This window comes from Platalea leucorodia, assembly GCF_965183815.1.
Source record: "Platalea leucorodia genome assembly, chromosome: 4".
In the NCBI taxonomy this organism is placed as follows: Eukaryota; Metazoa; Chordata; class Aves; order Pelecaniformes; family Threskiornithidae; genus Platalea; species Platalea leucorodia.
Window position 1 is genome coordinate 87,460,125 of NC_138826.1, and position 19,822 is coordinate 87,479,946.

Sequence of the window (19,822 nt, forward strand, 5' to 3'; positions counted from 1 at the left end):
TGCTGAGTGTTTTACAGTAACGATATTGGCCATCTGCTCATAGGGAATATTGGATTTACATCACAGACTTCATATTCATTAAATGCTGACAAATAGTTAAAGCATTTAAAATAATCTACTAAATATATATACTCATATTTTTTCAGAGAAGATCCTGTGTTTTTCTGGTAATAATCACAATGGACTGCAATCAGCTTTCCATTCTACACTTTTAATTAAGCACTATTACCTCTGACCCTTAGACTGTTATAACTGAGGGAAATGGATGAAAAAAATACTGGAACTAACTTTGAAATCAATCACTACATGGGGGGAAAAAAACCTTAAAAAGACTTGAGCCAAAACTCAACAAATTACAGAATAACTGAAACATCTGGACTGATTTATAGTATAATATAACTAATCAAAACCAAGCCCAGGCAATTTGCAGAAATTGGAGGGGGAAAAAAAAGGGAACTAAACACCCGCCCCCACCACCCAACAGTCTCATCCTATATATACATGTTGCTCAGGGAAAACTGAACGGGAAATTTGCTAGTGAAAAGAATACAGAAAAAAAGCTTATGCCTATAATTAGGAAAAATCCTTTTCCACAGTTATCCAGTATTATCACGTAAAAGAGTCATGTCTTTTCACTCCTGTTTTGAATTCTTTAAAACTGCTTCATCTCTACCCATTTACTTCCTTGGTAAAATTTTATTTTCATTGTTACTATTCCAACAGGGGCATTTAGACTATGCTATACGTGATTTGTTGAAGCGGTGCAGGTAATGACTGTGTGTGTTTTTAATGTATTCTACTCATCTTCTACTGTGCACAAAGGCTACCATCAGTATATGTATATTTTTTGTTACAGCAGGGAAGATTACAGCCTCTGTTTTTGTATTTTTCACAGGTACTCTGTGGTCCAAATCAGACATGACGGAGGAGAATTCAAGTGAGCTGGAGGCTTTTAGGCCAAGGTAAAAGATGCTTGGTATGTCTGGCCAACTGTGGCTATTCTGTCATGCAGATTTGTGACTTAGGTCTTCTTAAAAGTATGTTATCATCAGCTTGAATTTTGTACATACTGACATTCCCTCTTCACACACGGAAAAAAAAAAAACCAACAAAACAAAACCGAAACCCTCCTCCCCTCAGTTTCTGTTAGAGCCCCAGGAAATATTTTACTTGTTTATTTTTAAGGATTTTTTCCTACTTTGTTAATACATGAGCCTCTTGGCAGCAGCAGAGGGCAAGTGGTTTTGGTTCCCATGTTGAGGTGCACACCCTACTGCGCTGAGGGTAGTCTCTCGAGGACTGCTGGGACCGCATTTTCACATACACCTTTACTGCATGTGCACAGACACCCAGGAAGCCTCCGTGTACATTAATTCACATTTGGAAGTATTGGTGGCTAGGTAGGATGCACAAATTCTCTTTCAAAGCAGTGTTTGTGCTTGTAGTGCTTGTGCATGCATCTGAGCCAGGAAGCCCCTTCAAGATTGCAGTCTCTAAGTAACTTGTGGGGTTCAGTGCACCGTTATAATACTTCATGGCACAGGCAAAACTAATGTGCAAACCTAAATGTGGGCTTAACAACAGGCTCATTCCAATCTGATGGGAATGGGGAAAGAGCAATTCTGAGTACATGAAATTGCTGTTAAATTGGTTCCCCGCCCTTTTAAATATCAGCTCTAATAATACAGGGTGATACTAAAAAAGAAAAAATGTGAACTTCCAATGGACAGTCCTACTCTACTATTAACTGTACAAGTTATTAATCACTACAGTATTTATTTGCCTTCTGTTTTGAGATTATTTATTGTTTTCGAATAATACAGGACATATTTAAACTTAAGTCTGTGTGCAGACTTTCTTCTGCCAACAGACTCTGTTTCTGTCTTTTATCATTCTGGAAACGATTATATTGAGTCCATCAAATAAAACTTAATTTTTTCTGAAAATGTTCATGACATCCACGCTGGTATTCAAATAATGTGTTATAATTAGCACTATTTCAATGTTGGCCAGAGAACTAATACCAAATACATTCCTAGTGATGTAATACATAGAGGAAAGTGCTGCTGGCTCATTCTCAAAGAAGCAGACACAATGATTACTTTCGTTAGTGATTAAGCAAACTCCAAGGAAATCTCCAAGCTAAAATAATATTGGATATTTAGTATAAAAACTATGCCCCAACCATGCCAAAGAATAGTCTATTAAAATTTCAGTCAGCTACTTATGTCTGGTTGGAAAAGAAACTAAAAGAGAAGCATAACAAGGACTCAAAACTGCACTCCTTACTCAGTTATATTTTCCATTCACTTCACTGAATTATCTGTGTCACTGAAGAAAAAAACCCCAGACTACTGTAGGAGAGGCAGAATGAATGAAAATAAGGTAGTTCTGTTGTTTATCAAACAAAATCAAGAACTGTTTTACCCTTTCTTAAAAATATGCAAAGTATTTATCTTCTTCAGCAACATATGGGAAATCCTGACTGATAAGTGGGTTGTGAACTTTTTGAGTAACACGGGGCCCGGTCCCTGAGCTGAATTCCTAAGAAGTAATGTGATACACAGAAATAGCAGTAATTGGGTAATTTTGAGATCATAATGATTTCATTTGTCCATTAATCTCTTGCATTAATGTAATGTTAATAATCTTACTGAAACGTACAGCACTTGGAGATTAGGTAACTGGTCACAAGCTGACTTGGGGAGAGAGGTGATCTGTGCTCCTGTGAGTGTCCTGTTGAAAGTATTTATTAAAAAAAAAAAACCAAGAAAAAAAAGATTACTTTTCAAAGATTGCAAAACAAATATACTTTTTTAGGACATTCTTTAGAATAAGTCAGTATCCAAAAAAATAAAACAAAGCAAAAATACTTCTCTAGCACTTACAAACTCTCCAAACTTGTAGTCCCTGTCAGATCAGGAAACTCTGTTATCTGTGAAGCACCATTTAAAGTCCTAGAATTTAAAAACATCATTTCAATAAAGTTGTGGTGAGGGAAGTGTGGGACAACTCTAATATTGCAATATATAAAGACAATTAAAATAAAAAAGTGAACACATACAAAGTTCTGAGTTCTGGTAAGTGTTGAAAAGCAGATTTTCCAACAAGCTGGATAGGGTTATCATAAAAATGTCTGCAAAAAGAGGATAAAAAGACATTTTATGAAGAATATTTTAAAAGATTCTAAATATATTACATGATTATACTATAAGCAAATGAGTAAACTCTCTATGATGAATCACAGACTGTGCACCTCTGGGCTTTTTTCACCCACTAATCTACATCCATCAACCACAAAATTTCACATTTTGAATATGTAAGTAGTCACTGTTTTCTTGCTTTTAAAGCCAGAAGACAGTCAACAAAATATTCCCTCTTCCTCCCAAGTTTGCAAAGATAGAAATCCAAATACAAACAACTTTGTTATGACCCGAGACAACTGTAAGGTTAGCAGGTGAAGAAGTCAGAACTTCACCTACTCAGAAGAGGTTCCCTTGCACTTTTGAAGTCATGCTGCTTTTGCTCATAGCATAATATTGCTCAAGATGAGTCACTATTTTTCTTATATTTATTTTACAATTTCTTATTTTGAGGTTTGCCCATTAAATGCATTCTTATATAAGACAATGGGAACTCAGACTGGAATCCATCAACAGTAATTTTTGCTAGCTTCTACATGGCCAGTAATGCTAAGAGACTTAGAAGAAATAGTTCAAATAAAAGGTCAAAGGCCAGATACCACTAGTCACTTCCCTTAAACAGGGCATGCAAACTGCAATTCCTTCCACGAAGTTGAAAAGATATGAGCTCGTTTGCTTGTATAACAACGTGCTACACAGTATGCTCACAAGAAGAGCTATTTGACAATTAGGTGCAAATACAATGCTTAGTTCCACGTTCTCTAATAAAACTCTTATCACTTACTTACATTGTAATAAGTGATGGATTACCCACAAATGCACGCTCAGGTATTGATTTGATGTTATTGCTATGAAATCCCCTACAAAAGGAAAAATGGTTTGCACAGTAAGAAAAAAAAAGTGAAGGCACAATCTGTATTCACAATGCACAACAATTTTTTTTGTTTGTAATAAGAAAAGTGTGTGTATGTAAAGGTATGTCCTTGTTGTCTGGAATCAGAGAGAACTGAGAAAAACAAAAGAAAAGAAAAGCAATGGAATAGCTGGAGTTCTGTACTTTTCTAAATGAACAAAGCCATTTGGAGTAAACTGCAAAATGGTATTTTAAAATTCAGATGCCCTCAGCAGAAAACTGCTTCGTAGCTACATGTCATGTATCTATGAATCTATGTGTGTATGTATACAGGTATAATGTAAATATACACGCACACATACGAACTAATAACATTAACAGTTAAGTATTAATAACTAAATAAATAACAATAAAATAGTGTATATATATTTCCCCCTGTACTTGTTAAACTGCAACTATTTCTTTTGCTGGGATAATAATGGATTGCACAAGTTTATCAAGTAAATGATTTTACACATTATATTGCAATATGTTGAGCCTCCCACAACCACCTTTTTGTTGAGATATTTTAAATGTGGACATGAAGAAACTACCCAATGTAGTTGTGCCTGCTGGATAGAGGGCCAAATCTTTGTCTCATCATTAATTACTGGATTTTATTCATATGAGTAATTCTCCATTGTGAAAAAACAAAAGAAACAACTAAGATTTCAAAAGAACAATGATGATTTGTGTGGGAAACTCCCATTAGTTCAGTCGGGTATGAAAAAGGCTTCCCAGCTTAAATTTATGCATTTAGAAAGCCTCAAATTGTTCACTGATGCAAGCACACTTGGCCATTACTTGAACAGGTCCCACATTATTGGTTTTACTTATTAGGCATTGTGCTACTGTTGATGAGCTACACAGCGAGGCTCTAAATCCCTAGTTCTTTTGCATGCAATAAACACTGCATCCATGCAGATGCAGACTCTAAGCAATACGAGGATCCCGTTTAATCTAGAACCAGTAAACAGGTTGGTTTTGTGGCTGTATTAAATGGGATTCCTTGCATGGCAGAAAAGCTAAGGAAATGGCACGACTACTTCCCAGGGCAGTATCTGGCCCCTCATCACCATTCTGACTTGAGTTAGAGTGAGGGAGCCGCCCCATCATCAGCCAAGAGCACACTCCAGTGCACTTATGCACAGAAGAGTCTGAAGCACTTCTGAGCTGGTGGGAAGACAGCATGCTCGTGGCTGCAGCCTGTGACCTGGGGCACTGTACCCAAGTGATACACCCTGCCTGAACTGAAGGCACTTTATAGCCTGTCAGTTCACATACTGAGCAAAAGAGCAGTAAAATCTATCTGCACCCCTGGGTAAAAAGGCTACATTAAGGCCACACTGGGAAAAACGCTTCTATGGGTGTCTTCAAAATCCATTCTGGAAAACATTATGCATGTATTAACTTTGAGTAGGAGCTATACCCACTTACTTTGGAGAGGTAACTACTCCTACAGCTGAGACCTTGAAGTGCAGAGCATCTGGGACAATGGTGCCCCTGTAGCATCAAACAGATATGGCCCTGACTTGCTGGGCACTTGCCAGCAGATCTCCAGCTCTGACTGGCTGCCTTGGATGCCTCCAAGCTGTAGACAAAAAGCCATAGTCTGTGTTTTCAGCCCAGGCACAAATTCTGAGAGAGAAATGAGGTCCCACCCAGAGACACCCTTACTGAGGCGGCCCTGCAGTGAGCTGAACCTCTGTGGGCCTGGGCTCCCACTTGGGTGAGAATGGCAGGGCATGCACAACCTTGTGGGAGACATCTTGTGCTTGTAACATTGGCTTCCAGGGACCAAAGCACTGAAGCACATGGTCTCATGGACTGCGCTGGATTTGGGATGTCAGGTTGCAATTTCACACTCCAAAGACTTCTTGCACTTAGGAGCTTATTAAAACAAGAAGTTTGATACTTAGAGGTGAAGTCCTATTGGGCCAGTAAGTAATCTCAAGCACATCAGACAGTTTGCTGGACTGGACAAGGTGCATTTACTGCAAACCTGCATTATCCATGTTTGGCTACTGACTCCAGAGGTCAGCAAATAAGCAATCCTTTGAGGCAACTGGATTTCATACCAATTATTTTAGCCGACGGATGACATAAGATCAGCTGAGAACAGTTGGGCTGAGAAAATCATAGCCCCACTCCCTTCTCCAGAGTCGGACTCTGCCAACACTGGAGGTGCTGACCTGGAGTCAACACTGCCTGAGGATCCCTGCTTTGGAAAAAATCCCAGGTGGCTACTCAAAGCGGCTTTAAGATCAGTTTGTGATGTAGCAGGGGTACAACCGTGTCCAACTCCTATATGATTACCTAGTTTTTTTCAAAAACCTATGCTGATGGTACCAGTAACACAGTAAATAATTCAAATGGAAAGAATTCTGAACATACACATTGATGTGTACATTGTGTGTATGATGTGTGAATATAACTTCATTCATTTTCTTGTAATTCAGCTGTTTCTTACAATAAACTTGGCTGGTTTCGTTTCCTTGTTGTTTTTTTTAATGCAAACTATGTCTGTGCATCCAGAAGTGTTTTATTTACAGCATTACAAAGGACTATTTATATTGAAAAGAAACTGCCTTAATTTAATGTGGGGGAGAGAGGGAAGAAAGTAAAGACATTTAAACCTGACGGACAAATAAGGGTGCCACACCTTCTTCTTCTTAGACTAGAAGACTGTGATATATTGGATTGTTTGCAAAATCCAACTGTTGTGTTTGGGACTCAAAGTGAATTAACTGTGTTTTTTACTTAATGTATTCCAAGGATGACGTTCCTAGAGAAACCCACTGGACAATGCAGTGTAAAAGTAAGAGCTGTCAGAACTTGAATGCTCTAAACTGAATGTTGAAAATGATCTTTTATGCATGTTGGCATGTTTATTAGTTTTTCCTAGGATATCACTTTTTAAGGATTACTGATAAAATCACCAGCATTAAAAAAAATAATCACACACTAGACAAAACATCCTCCTTTCTAATATAAGCTCTGTACTTACAGTTCTTTTAGGTTTGTTAGTGTCCTGATAGCAGTGGGGAACTCGTCCAGACTGTTGTAATTTAAATCTCTGTGTGAAAATAGATTTTATTATTTAGGTTGTGCACTGCATAATGGATAGCATAGAATTGTTGGCATTTGTAATGAAATATCATCTTCCATGCATAGAATAAATACATACAGCCAAAAGCCAGGAAATCCACAAAAGTGTATGGATGTTTTCCAACAAACTCTATTTAGGGCACATTATCATTCCTATTTTTTATCAGCATCCTATTTTTAGTTATATCATCTTAGCTATTCGGCAATAAAGAAAACATAAGTGGATTCAGATATTACTAAGGAATTTGCTGTTTTGTAAATTGCCCACCCTTTTCATTACTTGACAGTATTAACGGGAAAAAACTCTTTCAAACAGAATATTCAACAACTTTGTATGGTGAGCTGCATTTTACATGGCTAATACGTCTCACTATAAAGGTTTCATTTGCCTCTGACTCACTGTCTAGTTGTATTAGTCTTTCTTTTTTTTTTTTTTTTCCTGATGAAAAAATCTCTGAAGAGGTTTTTCCCAATGGTTAAGTGGTAAAAATAAGAGATACTGGAGTTTGGAGGGTAAAAATGATAAGGGGAATTCTTCCTCTGGCTAAAACAAGTGAGAAAACATACAGTAAGTTCAACGTTACCATTAACTGTATTGTTAATTTTAAGATTTGTCAATATTCATACAGAGAATGTTTCTAACCATACAAATTGTAAAAATGATAGTTTGGCTAGGGTAGTGACCGCTGCTTTAAGAACTGCTCACTCTGCAGCAGTAATTAGACTTTATTCTGGTAGGCTGAATGGACTATAAGCCCACTTCTGCCCTCAGCATGACATGTGCATCCTTTAGCATTCAGGAGACACCTGAAACTAACATTGAGATACGCCAGTTTAGTGTGATGCTCTCTGGCACTGCTTTGTGAAGAATATAGTCTGAAAAACTTGAGCAAAACCCTTTTTGAACAGGCAAAACACAAATCACAGTTTACAATAGATTGAAATTGAAATAGTATCAGGCTGAAGTAATGCAGGCAGGAAACTGCTGTCTGAACTGAACAAGGCTTTCCTTCCTGCTTGTAAATCTCTCTCTCCTGCTTATTGACAAAAAGAGATTACAGGCATGTACGGTTTGGTTTTGCCCTCTAGTGATATGTGACTTCCAGACCTATGCGTTGATGCAAACAAATGATCTTAAAGCTGGCGTCCATCATTTATACCTAGATCTCTTTAGATTATCTTGAGACTATCTGGAAACCAGTCTATACAGCATGCAATTACTGTGCTTGAGGCAAGTGCTACATTCTCCTGTTGCAGTGAAGTGGCTGCACCTACACTTATTCCCAGGTTCCTGACTGTCCTCTGTGTTTCCATCTCTCTCATGCCAGGTGGCTGGGACTGGGTTTGCAATTACTTATTCCATTGTTCTGTTTTTCCCCATTTTTGACCAAGTGCCATGTGAATCTCACTTAAAAAAACAAAACAAACGATTACATTTTCCTTCTCCCTTTCCCGTCCCCCTTTCCGGTGCTACACTAAGGGACTTCCTCTCAACTCACAGCCGGCTAAAAGTCAAAATTGTAAAATTGCAATTCAGTGCCAAGGGATCAATGTAATCAAAACTAGGGATAAAAAAAAAAAAAAAGCCCCAAACTGCTTGCTTTCTGATCTTAATGAAACATGAAAGTGGCCAGTACATAGTTCTGTGGATGAGAAAGCAAACAGTCAACTGTAGACTAGCATTATTCATGTTTGAAACTTTGTCTATTTGTTCCTCCTAACAGGCCTTTTAGCCTCTGTCCTGCTTGGGTGAAATATCTAAAATCTCTGAAAACGATGCAGCTGACTGTGGCAGGTGCCAGGGGGAAGGATATGCAAGGTTTTACTGTCCTTGTAGCATTTTTGGGGTCTGTGGTCTACTTAGCAGACAACATCTTTATTCGACTAACTGTATAGCAAAATACTTTGCACTATCAGCACTGCGTTGCTGTTCGGCATTCTTCTGTAGAATTATTTTTTGTCAGAAAACTGAAGAAATTTTGAATTGGTCTGAACAGAACTATGGTGAAAACCTGAGGAAATTTCAGTCTTTACCAGTGCTATTCTTTATCAAAGCTCTTGAAAGACAAAAATTTGGATACAACTGAAATATTCCTCTTCCCCCCTTGTGAAACACATGTATAATTTGGCTACCTGGCACTTTCGCTTTTTCCAGGGATAAAAAAAATACAACCATCTAATTTTATAACCCTCCTCTACGGTGAGACAGTTTCTTAATGTTAAAGCTTTTCATTGTGATAATTTCCCAATCTAGCTATTAGCTTTATTGATTAAACAAGACAAATGAATAGTACTAAACTAGGCAAACATAACTGTTCATGAATAGTCTCTTCTTTTTCAATGCTCGTACAGTTTTCAGCTGTCTTTCAAACAATTTATCAATTGACAATGCTTATTAAAAAGGCAGACTAATTTTACAGTCAAAAATAGGATTTGCTATATAGTGACATTGTAAACCATCACTTAGATCCTGTAGCGATTAGGCAAGCCAAAAACCACATTTGGCTTTTAGGCTATTTTTATTCTTTCAGAATATTAATGAAAACACTGAAAAAAAAAGGAAACAAATAAGAGGTCAACTCACAAAGTCTCTAGGCTGTGGAGCCCATCAAAGCATTTCTTTCCCAGGGAGTAGATTCTATTGTTATGGAGATGTCTGCAGGGGAACATTAAGCACACAGTCAGGAAAGCACACTGCACACAGTGGACTTAAGCAAAACATTTTGATGGTTAAATCAAAAGAAACTTATTTTCAGGCATGCACTGATTATATGCAAGTCATGCTTTTGCAAGAGCATGTATAGGAGGCACCTCCACCGCCCTCCTCCCTTTTTCCCCCGATATCTCCCCACCCACGCAGGCTTCCATTTGGTTTCATAGAAGGGATTTGTTTTAAAACCACCTAGATTGTTTACAAAGGGTATATCCTGGAGTTCCAGGTTGGGGGTTGTGTATCGAATACTGGGAAATTGTATACATATTCTCAGTGGCGGTTAATTAACAGGTTGCCTTAAAAACTGCGTGTGGGGTGTGAGGTGTATATTTGGAAGATGCATATTCAGAGGGTGTTAGAGGGTATGGCACAGAACAGGAGCAGGTGAGGAGATGGGTAATACAGCAGACAGGAAAGGGGCGTTAGGCTTGCAGAATGAAAGAAGACACAAAGCCATAGGACAAAGAAGTCATAGCTTCACTGAGATGAGTAAACTAACCATTCTTAAAAGTGCTGTAACTTGCCTTCCTTTGAAACTATAAAAATCAACAACTAATTTCTCAAATGTTTATCAATTGAAAGTAATTTTGTTATATATTTTAACCCCCACACAAAGGGCTATTTCTAAGTCTTTTAGACCGACATGGAAAAAACCCACTCGGTGTGAAGCTCATTAATGTGAGTAGATACAGCTTGGAGCCACTTCAGGTTGTTTTTTAAAAAGGATGCCTTTTTCCCAGATTTTTCCTTTTGTTTTATTCTTGACACTCTACCCTTATAGTGGAGGGAAACTATGGGAGTGGCACTTTAGAAGAAAAGAAGGGCTGTGAACGAGGGGCTGCCAGGCACTTCCCCTTCAATGCTTCATTCTGCTGTGGAAATAATGTTAAAGGTCAGAAGCTCTCTGAATGTTCTGCAGAACCTACAGAAATTGAGTCTACCTGTCCATAAAAGGCAGGGGTTCTGATGGCAAAATGCAAATGTTCTGTAGGTTTTTCCTCTCCTAGGAAGAAACCTAATCAACTTTTTTTTTAATGACTACACTGACCTTTAATGTTTTAGCTAGCATGAAGAGTGCATCTCCAAATTCCAGTTATGTTTGCTCTTTAATGACAGAGCTTCACACCTGCTCCAACGGACCATGCATTTTTGCACTGAGTTGAAAATTTGCCAGACTGAACAGAGTAGCAAACAAAAGAAAGCAGAACCACACACAAAGATTTTGATAAGCCAAAAATATCAGATGTTGCAGATCACAAGGAATGATTCAATTGTTAATCAATACGAAGCCCAGAAGATTAGAAATAAGCAAGGCAGATCTAAAATAAGGAAACCTAACTGAGCAGAAGCAATCAGGGCATGAAAAGAAATAATTTTCTCCTGCATTTTTTAACTGTCCTCTTCTCACTATATTTCTGGTAGGGATCTAGAGAACGACGTTCAAGATAGTCTTTTGTCCTTAGCATTACTGAGGTAAATCTAGAAGTTCAGTCAAATGACAAGTCCACCCACTCTTTAACTTGAGTGGGACTGATACTTAATGTAAACAGAAGGCAAAGATTTTGCGGCACAAGGCAGCCATTACCCTCCATTTTTGGTGCCCTATATGCTTATATGAATATATTAAGCACTAGGCAGAGATGGTGAATATAACTGTCAATAGAGAAGCCTAAGCCTGGCATGTGCCAGGTTCAGTGCTTAAACTGGGGCTAGAATATGCTAAAATATGCTAACTGTCCTACAAACTATGGTTTCAGACAGCTTGTAAAGCTTGAATATATTATTCTCTCTTTAATAATGCTAACATTTTCCAAAGTATCCTGAAATAACTTCTCCACCTCAGTTCTCCTCCTCAATTTCTCCAGCCAGTGTAGTGTTTTTTCCACTTGGTACATTCCCAGAAGATAAAAAGCTGAAACCGCGCTTCATAGTACTCCTTCCAGATTTTGGTGTGAGCTACGCATGTTTCATTTAGTTGAACTGGTATGCAAAAATAACAAAATACAAAACTACATATACTTTCTATGAAGGGAAATGCATACTTTTTCTACTGGACGGCATTCTTTCCAAGTCACCCAGAAAGCTTTCAGTTCATTTCCTTTTTCTAATCTTCCCTCATTCAGTACACACTGCCTTAGAGTCTTAGAGGGCACACAATTCATCTCTTCCTGTTTGCTTTGCTGCAGATAGGGTGATTTTTTAAATTCCCTTACATAGTTCTTTACTGGAGACGGAAACTTTTAAGCTAGATCAGAACAAGTGATTTAGCAAATGTTAGTTTAACTGTAGGAAGATGTAAAAAATCAGTTTATCCAAGAGAATTTTTTAAAATTTTGTTTTGTAGTACATATACAATCCAGAAAATTTATTTTTCAAAAAGAACATTTTTTGCAAGAAATGGAATTGAACTCTTGGTAAAGCAATATCACTAAGCCTAGTGCAAATGTAGAAGGGAAACTGCAGATTTATAGCTCCAAGATATCAATTTAATACTAAGAATATAAGACAAAACAGACATTTAATTAACCCATTTATACACCTCTTTACCTATCATTTGCCAACTGTGGAGGGAGTAGTGGAATACTTAATTATTAAAGGTTGTCTCAGGCAACGTCTAAATTAAACATTGCATCTTCAAGTAATTTATCACAAAATGGTCAAAGTCCTGCAAAGAAGCAGAGATTGTGGCTAAAAAGCAATCAATAAAACTTACAGAACTACCAAACTAGAGAGGTTTCCAAAAGCATAGTCTGGTATGTAATGAATTTTATTCAGTGCCAATGTCATTGCCTGAAGTGCTGGCAAACTTCTAAAAGCTTGGACAGGAATTTCTGTCAAAGAATTATCATCTAGCCACAGGTGTCTAAGGGAGACCAAGCCATTGAAGCAGTTGGGGGGCACATAGTTGATGTGGTTGGCATCCAGACGTCTAGGAGAAAAAGAAATAGAGAAAATTGACTCTGAGAACAGTGGACTTACACAATGGGTATCAGAAGTTATCACCAAGAACACAACCCCAAAGGATGGACATGGGTTGCCACATCCATTTTTCACTTCCCAGAGACTCCACATTTCCACCTTGTTTACAATCTCATCCCTGAGAACTCACATTGTGCTTACAAGTCTCCTTGTCAGTTGGCTCTCTGCAGACAGCTCTCCTTTGGAGCCGTTGACTCTCTGAGAGCACACACTGATCATTTTTGAGCAGAGCCTCTCTACAGACCACATATGAATTTGTTTCCTTTCCCCATTATTTGAAAGTAGGGAATAAAAAAGTATAAGAAACTCAGCCATAGATTCTCTTTCAGAACCCATAAATCACTGAGCTGCAAGCTCATTTGGGTTTCCATATGCTAGATGTCCATTCTAAGAGCCAAAAATAAAACTCACTTCTGAGTCTCTGTTCCCGCTTTACCTTTTCTTACATATTGTTTATTCCAATGATTCTAATGAATACTTAAGTTCACATTTTTTAGTAGTGGAGCAAAATGTTTTTTAAATAGAGATTAGTGTTGCTAATGTGATGTATTTATTTTGAAAAGGAAGTTATTAAATACACTTCAGTTGCTGCAGAGCCAACAGAGGGAGCTCAACCGCACATCGTACTTCTTCAGAGTCTGCAGGTGATATCTTGCTCTCACACTTGTGTAAATAAGGATTAAATCTACTGAACCTTTTGCAGATGTGGTGCTGGAAATATTATGTCATATATTCATTGGCTTTTGCTTTTGCTCTGTTTTGCTTTCCCATTGTGATGCTTTCAGGGAAATATGTAAAACTGTGCTTCAGATTTCTGAAACTTCATGAAACATCCAGATGATGATCTGTACTCCGATACACTTTTTCTGCTTTTAATGTGCTATAGTGACTTGTACCTTGTTTGGAACATGAAAGCCATGCTTTAAAACTTTTCTTGAAGATGTCTGTACAGAGGAGCAATTAAGTGAATGGTGAAACAGAAATAAATTTAAATAGATGTTTGAAAACATTACAGAACAGACAGACACACCCAGGGTACAAAGAAGTAATTCTGTACAACCTAAATTCGGTCTGTTTGAGAGAAATGCAATACTCTGTGGCAGGCATACTAATCTCTTTATTTAAAGCTGCTTCTTCATTTACAGCCACGTAAAATGTTGGGTCCACTCTATCTCCTGCTCCTTGCTGCTCCTACCTACTGCATGAGAACAAATAATGACTGCTCAGGCTCCATGCCAGGCTGGCAAATAACTGAGACAAGGTCAGTTGGAACAAATTTATGAAGTTCAGTGTCAAAGCCCTTGTACAATTAAATTTTCAATATAATAACTGACATGGCACGCAGCAGAGACAGAGCTTCCAGAATAACTCAAGGGTCTGTTAACAAATGGGTGAGGCTGGAAATGTTTAGAAATACTCATGCTGTACCTCCCCCATTCCCCAGGCAACAACCATGCTACGCTTGTGTTTTCAAATAAGGTATAATTTGAATGAGTAGATGAGGTTTCTTTGTGTTCACTCAGAAGTAAATTTCTTCCCTGGGTGATGCTGGTATGTAAACTAAGAAGTTACAGTTGCCTTAGTTTGACAGTTACACTGATTAAAGAATGGAGGCTTTATTCAACCTAAATGTGTTACCGTATTACAGTTAACATCTTGTTCAATACGAAGCTTGCCTGTGCAGTGCTGACGTCCCCATTGACTCCACAGGAGTTACTCACAGGATGCCTGGCTGCACGGCAAAGCCAGCAGTCAGCTGCTGATATGTGACCCTGTGGCTGAAATGGCAATACTTCTGCTGTTGTCAGTGTGACCAGGATTTTTACCTTACCAGTATTCGGTAGCAAATCAAGGAACTGATTTTGTTTATAGCTGAAGTTTCCAAATATAAACCCACCACTGGCTATGTAAACAAAATACGCAACACAGAAAGAAAAACAAGACTGCTATAATATAAATGAGATTCTAGGTAGTCGGATTATTATTTAAATGAACTTTGGAAGAAATCAAGAAGCTACGATGATTTGTGCTGCAGGTCCTACAACTGGATTATGTATCCTGCAAGTGCTCATATGAAGTACTGCCTCAAGTGTTCTTTTGTTATCTAATCTTTTTAAAATTTCCAAGTACCGTTTTCGCTCTTGCAGATTTTAAAAGGTTTCAGCAGTGGTTATGTTTCCTGTCACACTGTAGGTAATGCACACTGATGTATAAAGCATTGATCAAAATCGCTGTTTTCAGCCAATTCTTTTACATGTGTTGATCAAAGTTTTGGCACTTCCAGAACTAAACCCATTAACTCGCAAACATGACCCTTTTTATAACTGAAAATATATAGATAACGTGGTGAGTTTGAAAGCTGCTATTATATTCCAGAGAGAGCCAATTTAGGGAAACAGAAATCCTTGATCCCTTCTGATAGGCAGCATGTAAATAAAGCAGCCAGTATGAAATTCACCATGAACTCACTTAAAATGTCTAAACCTTTCAAAGTAAATGCTTGAACTATGTGGACTCTATCCCACTGGTGTTTCCTGTGACATATTGTGAATGCTACAACCATGTGCATAAATTATGAAAAGATATTATTCATATAGAATTGTAAACAGGACTCATTTATTGGTACTCTGGAACGAGTGAAGGTAGATGTTTGAAAACTATTTGATTTGCATTTTTTTATCAATTCAGTTATGACTGGGTACTCAGTTTTACACCACTGGTAGGTTTCTAAGGGAATATATATTTTTTTCCTCTTTCTGAGTCTTCTCTCAAGAGCAAGCCCAGCTACCAGCTACAAGCCCTGGATGTACCTTGTGATCAAGAAATTCCTTAATGTCTTGTTGGTGTGTCTTGCTCATTCATTCAGGGTTAAATCAAACGCTAGATATGGGATCAGGAAGGAGATTTCTCCCAGGTTATTCTCCTCTGAAATAAACAGCTATTACATGGAGTGCCTCTTCTTGAGATGGATGAGGGCCTGAATACAACAAAGGGGCTGGAGAAGAGCAAAGCCACAATGACAGATAAAGAAGTCAAGGACAAAATATTTCTTCTGACATTTAAGTTTAAAATAGGAGAGGTAAAACCAAATGAAAAGGGGTTATATGTAACTGACAGGGGAGGCAGAGAAGTGAAAGCACATGGCAGATTAAAGAAGGGGTGTGCTCCTCCCTTTCCTACCACCTTGCTCCTCTCCTGACCTGGCTCTGTTTGCTGGGAGCCACAGGCAAGCCTCTCCACAAGGCAGAGAGCAATGACAGACAGAGGTTAGGGACAGGGCCTGACTGGGGAGGGTATAACGGGCAGGAGGGGGTCATCTGCAGCCCCACCATCTTTGCTAGCGTGTGGTGACATGGAGCCTCTCAAGGGTTTGTTCACAGGAGCTGGGCTAAATCCCCGTTTAAGGAATGGCAAGTGACATCAAAACTGTCTCTGAAAAGTGGATGTAATGAAAATATAGCTCACTATTGTAAGCCATGTTTTTTAAACATGGCCCTTTATGCAGGATATCCCCTTCAGTCCACAGGGGAAAATGTTAAGACTATTGTAAAAGCTTAATTACAACACACCAGCACAGCAGTTCCCACAGCTCACTTTCAGCTCTGCCCTTGTATGGGCTCCTAGAGGACTGATACAGAGAACCCTGTGTGGCAACAGCAAGACCAAAAAAGAAAAGTCACAAGTCACAGTTTAGGAGCATTTGTTTCTGTCACACTGCTCAGTTTTACATGGGGAGGTCTCTGCAGCTCTGGGAGTTTCAATCCTTAGCATTTCTCTTCATAGCCAAACATGCTGCTCAGGTGTTTTGGTAAACCTGCATTCAAGATGGCAGGCCAGGATGCTAACCCATTGCATAAAGCGCAAACAGCCAGTTGCAATGCTGTTTTTTATACAAAGATTGGCTCTGATACTGGGTACCCTCAATCCCCACAGGTGGGAAGAAGTGGATCTGTTGCGTTATCTTAGGAATCTGGCTGCAGACTCACACCAGGAGTCCACGGCTAGACCAGCACTTTTGGTGTGGCTGGGAATGCTCCCAGGTCCTGCAGCCAACCGGCTCGGAGTGGCCCGCACTACGCTAGTGACCTCTCCTAGCCTCCCAAACAAGGTGGCTGTATGCGGAGTGCGTACTGGGGACGGTCCCAGGGGTGTGCGAACTGCCAGATGGCCCCGGGGAACAGTTCAGGCAAATGTTTAGTTGGCACAAGTCAAAAGTGTGCCAAGGACCCCGTTAACAGTGCAGCAGGACAGACGGTCACGGCCAGTGCCTGGGAACACTCTGAAGCACTGTTTGCTTTGCTAGGCTGGCTGTAGCAACAGTCTGTGGCTGCATGGCGCCCAGGATCTCCTTGGAAATCACATGTGAGACCCCACACTGCTAACCACTCCAACAGTGGCTTCTTGTCTTCTTCCCACATATGCTGTACGCCCTGGTGGGCTTCAGCCATGCAGGATGATTTTTGGCTAGCAGTTCCGAGATTGAGAAATTTGTCCCTTACAAATGTGATATAAAAAAACCCCTCCTCTTTTAGGACTGCTCGGAAGACAGAAAAGAGTCAGATGCCTAGTAGCTTCTACTGGATGAAAGAAAACATCACCCAGTGGCCTGGAATTGCTGATCTAGTTCAGCCTATTTGCACCCCACTTTGAAAGCAACTGGCCCTACAGCTGGTTGAGTTAGGGACTGCACCCAAATGAAATAGTAGCACATGCATTTTAGGGAACCTTGCACCTCTATCTTCCTCCCAGCTGCTTATCAAGCTAGAAAAGTGTCTGTGACTGAGAGGGGTGGTCTGATATTGTACTCGTGCTCCATGTTTCACTCACTCTTCTGTTATCTAGTGCACCCCAGGGGTCTAGTAGCTCAGACGGTTAAGACGTGCAACAAAATGAGGAGACTGCAATGGCGAGTTTTGAGACATCTTTGCGTATGTGTACACACACCTGCATGGGTACACACAACCTTGATTTAGACTGTGGGAAATTCCTCCTTAGAGTTTGTGGTTACCTGTTGAGGTACCATGTTTCCTAAGAAAGATAATGCCTTCTGTAGGCGTCATTATCATGGGGTGTGACATGGAAAAACACAGCTAAAGCTCCTGTCTTTCCATGAAAACAGTTCTCTTGGGAGAATGCAATTTCATCAAAGTTGTTTCCTCTTTTAACTAAAAATCTATTAACACAAGCATCAAAATGGAAAAAAATTGTTTAAAGTTAACATTTCCAAAAAAAAGGATTTTTAATTTCAAGCCTGAACTGGAAGCATTTCAGAGCTCTGTGCCCTCAAAGTCTTCAACTCTTTGTTCCAATTAAGAATGGAAACTTCTCTTGAAATGTCAAATATTTGGAGTAGGGAGAAGATGAAAAATCCATTTGCTGACCTGTTCCAGCCAGGCAATTATTAAGAACATCCAAGATGATTTCTAGATAATCTTTTATGTAAAACTCTGTGTCACCATCAGGTGCTCCACAAATACTGAAATATCTTAAAAATAAAATTTAAGTGATTTACGAATTCTGTTAGGAAATTTAAAACAAATTTCACTGATACTATTTTCTTATCTTGTTACTTGTAAAGTCAAATTAATTTGCTTCACTAAATTCCAACTTTGCACGTTGTCAAGGGAGAAAGGATGGTTTATTTTTTTTCCCTCTATCAACTGTTTCCAGCGCTTTGGAAGATGGACTATGTTGTATTCTGCCCTATTTTCTACTACTAAAGTAAAAGTCCTCTTGAATTTTACAGGAATAAAAGCAGGTGATACAGTAAATAATGTTTGCTTTTAAATGTCCTTCATGACTGGTTTGGCATGGGCACTTGATTTCGACTATTTCTGTGTCTGACAATACAGCAGTAAAAGCTGCTCATTAACAATGATGTCTAAACAAGAAAACAAACAGGGAGTGAAGTTTCATCTGTAGCATTCACTGCAAAGGGTTGTACTACAACAGTCCCAATAAAAGAACAGCGAAAGCTTTGCTTTTGTCAGCAGTGCCAATTACGCTTTCCTCCTCTATTTAGCAACATTTACAAATGGAGATCTGCAACTTATCTGTTGCTAGTAATATAAAATTTGTGTTTACATGTTCAGTGAAAAAGTTTTTAAAAATTATTGATACTTCATTGCCTGCTTTACCAATCCCTTCTTGTTCAAAAATACTTAAATTATATGCCAATTCTGGTACATAAGGGATGCAATTAGAAATGACAACACAATTACACTAGAGAAAAAAAGCTACCTATTTAAACAAATACATACATTAAATGAAAAAAGTTGGACAGAATACAAGCTGTTAATTAATAATGATATTTGAAAACCAAATCAATATACATATGTAAAACATTTTTGGACTATACAGGTATATTCAAAATCACTAAAAGGCTTCTGGATTTAAAAGCAGAATGGAGATATTGATGCTGTGGGAAATACAAAATCCAGAGACCATCTGCTTGTAGTTGGTTCTAAAGAAATACATTTACTCAAGGTGAGTAACAGGGAAGACAGCATTCAAGTGACACTTCAAACCCTGATACCAAGATCTAAGTTGTGACACATCAGTGACTGTGTGTTGGTCCCTTTCAATGATGGTACCTGTGAATGTATTTTCCTCTTTTGGCTTAACAGAAATAAATGCCATTTGAATTGTTAGGACTAGTAACCCAGATAATTTGCATTCACACTAAATTTCAGAGGAAAATTATAGCCCATATAATAAGTTGAAGATATCCTTCTGCTGAACTTAGAGATCAAAACTACATCTCAAAATCAACATGTTCTGGTTACTTCCTTAAATGCTCCTGCCACAAAGGGAACCGGAGTCCTACGCAATCATTGTCCAAGCTCAAGTAGCTGAATTCATTTATTAATCAAAAGGTAGCACGTCACTGTTGTTGACTACTGAACTACAAAGTCTTTTATAAAATTGGAGAGGATTTTTGTATTATTTAGTCTTATGTTTTGCTTCAGTGACAGAAAAAAACATATT

General features: G+C 38.6%; 1 protein-coding gene across 1 annotated transcript in view; it reads right to left on the reverse strand.

Moving 5' to 3' along the window:
- Nucleotides 1-19,822, reverse strand: part of LGR5 (leucine rich repeat containing G protein-coupled receptor 5) — a gene marked incomplete at both ends in the record, with an annotated part of 94,033 nt that overhangs the window by 11,618 nt on the left and 62,593 nt on the right. Inside the window, 7 exons of the mRNA XM_082311382.1 lie at nucleotides 2,665-2,736; nucleotides 2,889-2,957; nucleotides 3,065-3,136; nucleotides 3,932-4,003; nucleotides 7,043-7,111; nucleotides 9,728-9,799; nucleotides 12,570-12,785. Of these exons, the coding sequence (XP_082167508.1) occupies nucleotides 2,665-2,736; nucleotides 2,889-2,957; nucleotides 3,065-3,136; nucleotides 3,932-4,003; nucleotides 7,043-7,111; nucleotides 9,728-9,799; nucleotides 12,570-12,785 (642 nt within the window). The remainder of the gene's footprint in view (nucleotides 1-2,664; nucleotides 2,737-2,888; nucleotides 2,958-3,064; nucleotides 3,137-3,931; nucleotides 4,004-7,042; nucleotides 7,112-9,727; nucleotides 9,800-12,569; nucleotides 12,786-19,822) is intronic.